This window comes from Clytia hemisphaerica, unplaced genomic scaffold, assembly GCF_902728285.1.
Source record: "Clytia hemisphaerica strain Z4C2 unplaced genomic scaffold, Clytia hemisphaerica genome assembly, whole genome shotgun sequence".
Lineage (NCBI taxonomy): Eukaryota > Metazoa > Cnidaria > Hydrozoa > Leptothecata > Clytiidae > Clytia > Clytia hemisphaerica.
Genome location: NW_027104048.1, coordinates 852,335 through 860,569, shown reverse-complemented (window position 1 = coordinate 860,569; position 8,235 = coordinate 852,335). Strand labels below are relative to the sequence as shown.

Below are 8,235 nucleotides of genomic sequence, written 5' to 3'. Positions count from 1 at the left end.
AGACAATGAGAGACGCAATCCCAAGTGACTAATGACGTAATATAAAATTAAAACATATCAAAACAAAGGCCAGCGGCCGTCACATGGCTCCCCAGAAAAGTTCATCTTTTCTCTTATTGAGCATCCTCGGCGGGGAATCAACATACCAAATTCAGTTCGTGATATAAAAGTATCGTATCACTATCATAACACAACATACTACAACATACAACCATTAAAACGATCTTCGGCCTCACCGGCGGCCCCAGCAGGAACTCAGCACAGGAAAGGACTTCGGCCTCACCGGCGGCCCCAACAGGAACACAGCACAGGAAAGGTCTTCGGCCTCACCGGCGGGCCCCAGCAGGAACACAGCACAGGAGCGAACGTTTTTATTCGGACGAGACGAGTTTGTGGATTGGCAGGCCACGTTGCGTTCGAATTTGACAACTGCGGACGACGTTGTTTTCATCTTTGAACACCTCAGTAATCCTTGCTAACTGCCAATCGTTTCGAAAATTGGTTTCTTTCAGTAGGACAACGTCGCCGATTGAAAAGTTTCGGATCTTGTGTTGCCATTTTGATCGTCGTTGCAACGTTTGCAGATACTCTTTTCTCCATCTGCTCCAGAATTCATTGGCGATGTGTTGTACTCGTCGCCAGCGTCTCCTGGAATAGAGATCGTTGGCAGAGTAGTTTCCTGGTGGCGGGAGAACTACCCTGCTTTTCATTGTTAAAAGATTAATTGGTGATAGTGGCAGTTCACTATCATCAGACAAAGTGTCTGTCAAAGGTCTAGAGTTGATGATAGCCTCAATTTCAACTAGAAGAGTGAGAAAACGCCTCGTTGTTAAGACTCAGCCCATGATTGTAAATTAAAGAAGAAAAAATTGACCGGGCTGACCTTATGAGGCGCTCCCAAGCGCCTCCCATATGACTTGATGAGGGGGGATTTCTCTTCCATCCCATCCATTCGCCACCTTGTTGTTGGAGGAAGATTTCAATTGTCTTGTCGTCCATTTCATTGATTGCTCGTTTCATTTCGTTGTCGCAGCCGACGAAGTTGGTGCCGTTGTCGGAGCGAAGCAGTCGAACTTGACCTCTGCGACCAATGAAGCGTCTCAGCATCATGATGAAGTGATCAGTGTCCATATGACCGGAGCTCTCTAGATGAACTGCTCGTGTGTTTAAGCAAGTGAAAAGGGCGACGAACTTCTTTAAAGTGGATCTTCGTTCTTTGACTTGAAATGGGCCGAACATATCGACCCCAACGTAGGTGAATGGAGGGACTTCTTCTGTTCTTTCTGTAGGTAGGTCTGCCATCAGTTGTGTGGAACACTTTCCTCTGTTGCGACGACACTTGACACAATCTTTGATAATTGATCTTGTGAGTGAGTTGAGGTTGACAATCCAATAGCCAGCAGTGCGAACAGCATTCATTGTAATTCCTCTTCCACAGTGAGCTACTTTTGAATGATACCAACTGACAATCATTCTTGACAATGCATGTTTCTTTGGTAAGATAATAGGGTTCTTGCATTCTGGGTTGAGGTTTGATTTTCGAAGACGACCTCCAACTCGAAGTAAACCATTGTCGTCGACGAATGGGTTCAATGAAGATAGCTGACCAGTGTACTTCTCCTCTTTGTTTGTCAGAGAAGAGATGTCTTTATGGAATGAATTCTGTTGTATCAGCTTGATGACTGTTACTTCTGCTGCTTGCATGTCGTCTAAGGTGATTTGGGTGTAATTAGACTGTTTTGATCTCCATATCATTATTCTTGCAATAACTCTTTTCAGCTTCCACCAGTTATTTGTCTGTGAAATGAGATGATTGATGAAGCTCGTTTGCTCACTGTGACCTTTGATCATCAAGACTTTCTTCTTTGTTTTCACCTCTGGATCATCAGGTGAAACGTCATAGATTGCGGCTTCAGTTTCAGTTTTGTAGGGTTTCTGGAGGAATTCAGGGCCTTGAAGCCATCTACTTTCATTGAGTTTTGATGCCTCGATTCCTCTTGAACCAATATCACTACTATTGATTTTGCCTGGGACATGATTCCATTGTTTGTTGGTTGAGTTGTCGCGAATTATTTCTATTCGATTTGCGACGAATACATGGAAGGATTTGCTTTCGTTGTTGATGTAACCCAGGACTACTTTGCTGTCCGTCCAAAACACATGCTCCAGGTTTTCATACTTCAGTTCTTGGTTGAGCAGGTTAGAAACTTTGATAGACGTTACAGCGGCTGTCAATTCCATTCTAGGAACTGTAATCTGTTTTAGGGGTGCAACACGTGATTTTCCCATCAGGAAACTTGTTGAGATTTGCTCTTTATCATCTGTCAGCTGCAGATAACTGCATTGGCCATAACCAATGGTTGATCCGTCAGAGAAGTGGTGGGCAGTTGCTTTGACGACTTTGCCAAAGTTTTCAGGCTTGAAGCATCGTTTGATGGTTACGTTTTCTAGACTGGGAAGCTGCAATCTCCATTTCTCCCATATGGCACGCTCTTCGCCAGAGATTTGGTCATCCCAGCTTTTGTCGTCTTTGATGAGCTTTTGAAGTAAGCGTTTGATGAGCAGCATGACAGGTGCTGCAAATCCAAGTGGATCGTAGATTGAGCTTACTGATGACAATATACCACGCCTTGTTAATGGTTTGTCTTTGAGAACAATTCTGAAGTTGAACTCGTCGTTTTGGATGCACCAAGACACACCCAACACTCTTTCTATTGGCAAGGTTGATGTGGATGAGTCGAGGTTTTTGATTCCTTTCATTCTGTCTTCAACTGGAATTGTATCAATGATTGCTCTTGAGGTAGATCCAAGTTGCACAAGATTGAATCCACCATCATTGCAAAGTGCTTTGGTATCCCATAATAGCTGTTTTGCTTTCTCCTCAGTGGTCGTGGATTTCAGTAGATCATCCACATAGAAGCTTTCTTTCAGAATCGATGTTACTTCTGGGTCGTATTTTTCTGAATTGTCGTCTGCAGTCTTTCGAAGAGCAAAGTTGGCACAACTTGGAGATGAAATTGCACCTTGTAGATGAACAGTCAACCTGTACTCCTTCAGTTCTGAGTTCAAGTCTCCATCTTTCCACCAAAGGAATCTCAAGAAGTCCTGTTGATCATCAGGAACTTTGACTCTGTAGAACATCTTCTCGATGTCTCCGAAAAATCCAACTGGCTCTTTTCTGAATCTGGACAGTACGCCAACAAGTTGATTTGTGAGATCAGGACCCTGTAGCAGCATCGAGTTTAGAGATATGTCTTTGAATTTGGCACTACAGTCGAACACGACACGAATCTTGTCAGGTTTCCTGGGGTGGTAAACCCCATGGTGTGGGATGTACCAAGTCTTACCATCATTAGGTTCAGTTTGACATGGTACTGCATAGCCTTTATCGATGATGGTCTTCATGAAGGCTTGGTAATCTGTGAAGAATTTGTCATTAGCTGTCAATTTCTTCTTGAGGTAAATGGCTCTTTTAACAGCTTGACCACGATTGTTTGGAACATTAGTGTTTCGGTCTCGAAATGGTAATGGTAACACATACTGACCATCTACGAACTTGCTTTCTTCTTGCATCATCTTCATAAACTTCTTGTCGTTCTGGGAAAAACACGTCTGCTTTTCATCATTACTTGCAAGGCCAGAAGATGGAGCTTCATTGAAGTCGTGTCTGTACATAGTGAGTAGCATTTCTTTAAGATCAACCTCCTTGACTTTTGTTTGGTTACGAAAACACGAAAACGATTTTTCGGTAGGCCTACCGGTTCGATTGACTGATAATCTTTGTGTATTCGAGCTCGAATTGGAGGAATTGATTGGTCCTGAAACACACCATCCCAATCTTGTTCGATATGCGAATGGACCATTCTTTTGACTAGCAATGGTTTCCAATGGTTCAAGGGCTTGAGGGCAATTGCTTCCGATCAAAAGCCCAACTTTGATGTGTTGACTTGAAGAAGGAAGGAAACTTGAAATTGGCTGTAGGTACTTCCACTGGATCAATCTTTCCTTTGTTGGTACATCTTCATCGTCAACGGGCAAGTCTGATTGACTGTATGTACGAGGGAGGTGAATACGGATGGAATCATCATGAACAGGTGAAACCACTAAGTCATCGACAGCCCTGCATCTTTCTGTTTTCTCGCCATGAATTGTCTTGATGGATAATGAAGTGGTGGTACTACTAGCATCGATTTCTTGTAGAAAATCAGTGTTGATAAACGTCCCTTGACTCCCATTATCCAAAAGAGCAAAGGTTTTTACGAAATTTGGACTGTCTTTGTGAAACAGCCTGACTGGTACGACACATAATCCAATCGAGTCGTCGAGATTAGAAGCAATACGTCCTGTTTTCGTTGGCGGGACATAGTAGTCATGTAGACTTGTTGGGTGCAGCTCTTCACAAGATGTGCACTTCTTCTTTCGGTTGCATGTCTTTGCTGTGTGTTTACTGCTTGTTGGCTTCAAGCAGCAATAACAGAGTCGCTTGTTGAATACGTAGTCATGGCGATCCTTTGGAGGTAGCTTGATGAAATTGGCACAATCATCCAAGTCATGATTTTGATCACATAATATGCACTTAAGTTTACGTCTGTTGTCAGAAGGAGGTACTTTGTTGAGTCCAGTCTTCACGAAAGGTCCTTTCTTCTCCGGCTTTGACTTTGGGTCACTCAATGCACCATGAGAAAACAATGGGTCATTCACCAACGTAACTTCATCTTCGATGAGTTGAATGAAATGTTCCAATGTAGCTTCGCCACCGACTTTACGTACCTTCAGAACAATCTTTCCCCAACGGTTTTGCAGGTAAGATGGTATCTTTTTACTGAGGGTTTGAAGCACTTCTGGACTGTTCGATCTTGACGACTTGTGACAATCTGTAGTTGACTTGAATTTGATCAGAAACGAATGAAATTTCCTGAAGGCTTGGGCGTCATTTGGTTTGATCTTTGGCCATTCTTTGAGTTCTTTCATGTACTCGCTGTACACTCTGTATGGGTCTCCATAACGTTTTTTCAGCAATTCCTTGGCATATTTGAATCCTTGATCTGAAGCCATATGAATGCATCCTTGGAACGAGTTCGTGTGGTTCACCTTTCAGATAACGGAGAAGTCTTGTAAGACAGCCTTTTGGATCTCTAATTTTCCGTTCGACAGCCTCATGGAAAGAAGCCATGAAGAATTCGAAGTTCAAGGGGTTTCCATAGAATGGACTGATATCAGCATCTGGGGCTTGAAGATAACCCATCATCTGTGAAAACAGGTCATAAGTCTGGTCCACCGGTCGTTGTGGTGAATGACGAGGTGAGGTCTCAGCCACAGCAAGTGAAGAAGAAGAACTCTGTGGATTGTTTCGAATGGTATACGCCCTTTTTGATAAATTGATTGGGTGATTTAACAAGTCGTTTGAAGCAGCCTGAGGGCGTGGCAGGTTTCCTTGGGTGTACCCAGAAACTGGAAGAGGTGGAGCGACGGAGATACTCTGAGATGGAGCTACAGACAAAGCATCATTATTCAGTGGTGACAATCGTCTTCTGAAAGATAGACTGGCAGAAGAAACAGCGTAAGATTTTGGCAGAGATGGAGGGTGTGGCACCTTGATTGGAGCATCGACAGCAGGAGTACTGTGCTTGGCAACATAATCATTGACATAGCTTTCATTTGATGGAATGTCGTAAGGTATGTCTACTAATGGATCTGTTTTGGAGAATACTTCTAGCTTCGACTGAGCAATGGCAATTTGGAGTTCATTATCGATCAATTCTGCCTCGATTTGAGCTTGCCTCTTTTTCGTGATATACTGTTGCTCTAACTTTAGCTGTTTGAGTCTGGCTAACTCCATCAGATGAGCGTTCTTGATAGCACCTGCCTCAGATTCTAGCTTTCTTGATTCGACTTGTTCTTGTTGAGTTCTAAGTTCTGTGGAGTTCTGTGGAGTTCTTGGTTCTTGACTACTGGGACCAACAGATCCATTCAACGATCTTTCAATGATTCTTCTCTTGATGAGATGAACTGATTTGTCTAGTTTTTCGACCAAGTCAGAATACTTCGGTTCGTCATGTTCTAACAACATCTGACATTTTGTGTGAGCCACTAGCAACTGTTTGAAATATCTTTCTAACTCTGCATAACCTTCTTCGACATCTTCTGAATTGATTGATCTCTAACATAGCCTTTACTTTAGCAATCTTTTCTTTAACGATTTTCTGGAGTTTCAAGCGATCTTCTTGCCAAAGGGCGTGCTGTGTCAATATACCACGTGTTACTGGGCGGTGCTGCACGCCGCGGCCCGCGCGTTTAGACGCCATTGAAATGCGAGTGAATGAACACGGTAGAAAACTGAAACTGGCTGGATGTAAAACGATAAAATAGCGATAACGATATGTGCGATACGATTGCGAACAGAAATCGATAACACGATTGGATTCGATAAATTCGATTCAAAGCGACTGTACACGAGTCGATTTTTTGATAAAACGATTCGATTGAGATTCGATGATTAATTCGATAAAAATTTCGATGAAATCGATTGAAATCGATTCGATGAAATCGATAAAATTCGATTGAATTCGATTAGATCGATAAAATTCGATTGGATTCGATAGAATCGATGAAATTCGATTAGATCGATACGAGTTCAAATCAAAACAACATTTGATGATTTTGAGGATACGAGGTCGATTTGGCCGGAATCGACTAAATACGATACGAAATCGAGTCAATAGAGATTCGATTGGATACGAGATACGAGACCAGTTTTTGCAAACTGGTTAAATACGAAATTAGATACGAGATTCGATACGATACGAGAATCGGTAAGAAACGAGAATCGAAACGAAACGGTTGAGATAGCAATGCGAAGCATACGATATGGTGATAACTTTTTTACTGTAACGGCCACAGGGGACGTTGGGAGGATACGAAAGGTGTGCGATAATTTTCACTGATTGGATTGCTATTCCAAACGCTAAAACACAAAAAATACAAACTCTTAGAATATGTACAAACGAAAAACTTTATCCTAAAGCTATCTTAACCTAGGGCTATACAAGCAAACACATTAGAACATAGATAGGATAGAAATAAAAGTTTACTGACTAAATACAAACCAAAATAGATACTAACTAAAAAAGTTTTCCACGACACCAAAACAANCAGTCAACCTGTACTCCTTCAGTTCTGAGTTCAAGTCTCCATCTTTCCACCAAAGGAATCTCAAGAAGTCCTGTTGATCATCAGGAACTTTGACTCTGTAGAACATCTTCTCGATGTCTCCGAAAAATCCAACTGGCTCTTTTCTGAATCTGGACAGTACGCCAACAAGTTGATTTGTGAGATCAGGACCCTGTAGCAGCATCGAGTTTAGAGATATGTCTTTGAATTTGGCACTACAGTCGAACACGACACGAATCTTGTCAGGTTTCCTGGGGTGGTAAACCCCATGGTGTGGGATGTACCAAGTCTTACCATCATTAGGTTCAGTTTGACATGGTACTGCATAGCCTTTATCGATGATGGTCTTCATGAAGGCTTGGTAATCTGTGAAGAATTTGTCATTAGCTGTCAATTTCTTCTTGAGGTAAATGGCTCTTTTAACAGCTTGACCACGATTGTTTGGAACATTAGTGTTTCGGTCTCGAAATGGTAATGGTAACACATACTGACCATCTACGAACTTGCTTTCTTCTTGCATCATCTTCATAAACTTCTTGTCGTTCTGGGAAAAACACGTCTGCTTTTCATCATTACTTGCAAGGCCAGAAGATGGAGCTTCATTGAAGTCGTGTCTGTACATAGTGAGTAGCATTTCTTTAAGATCAACCTCCTTGACTTTTGTTTGGTTACGAAAACACGAAAACGATTTTTCGGTAGGCCTACCGGTTCGATTGACTGATAATCTTTGTGTATTCGAGCTCGAATTGGAGGAATTGATTGGTCCTGAAACACACCATCCCAATCTTGTTCGATATGCGAATGGACCATTCTTTTGACTAGCAATGGTTTCCAATGGTTCAAGGGCTTGAGGGCAATTGCTTCCGATCAAAAGCCCAACTTTGATGTGTTGACTTGAAGAAGGAAGGAAACTTGAAATTGGCTGTAGGTACTTCCACTGGATCAATCTTTCCTTTGTTGGTACATCTTCATCGTCAACGGGCAAGTCTGATTGACTGTATGTACGAGGGAGGTGAATACGGATGGAATCATCATGAACAGGTGAAACCACTAAGTCATCGACAG

The 8,235-nt window shown here is 42.3% G+C and overlaps 1 protein-coding gene across 1 annotated transcript; it reads right to left on the bottom strand.

Moving 5' to 3' along the window:
- Window positions 1–371: 371 nt before the first annotated feature.
- LOC136811905 (uncharacterized) lies at window positions 372–6,070 on the bottom strand. The gene is made up of 3 exons (XM_067068528.1): window positions 5,092–6,070; window positions 884–5,045; window positions 372–648 (listed from the first exon to the last, which is right to left on the bottom strand). The coding sequence occupies exons 1-3, from the start codon at window positions 6,068–6,070 to the stop codon at window positions 372–374; spliced, it is 5,418 nt and encodes a 1,805-aa protein (XP_066924629.1).
- Window positions 6,071–8,235: the final 2,165 nt, after the last annotated feature.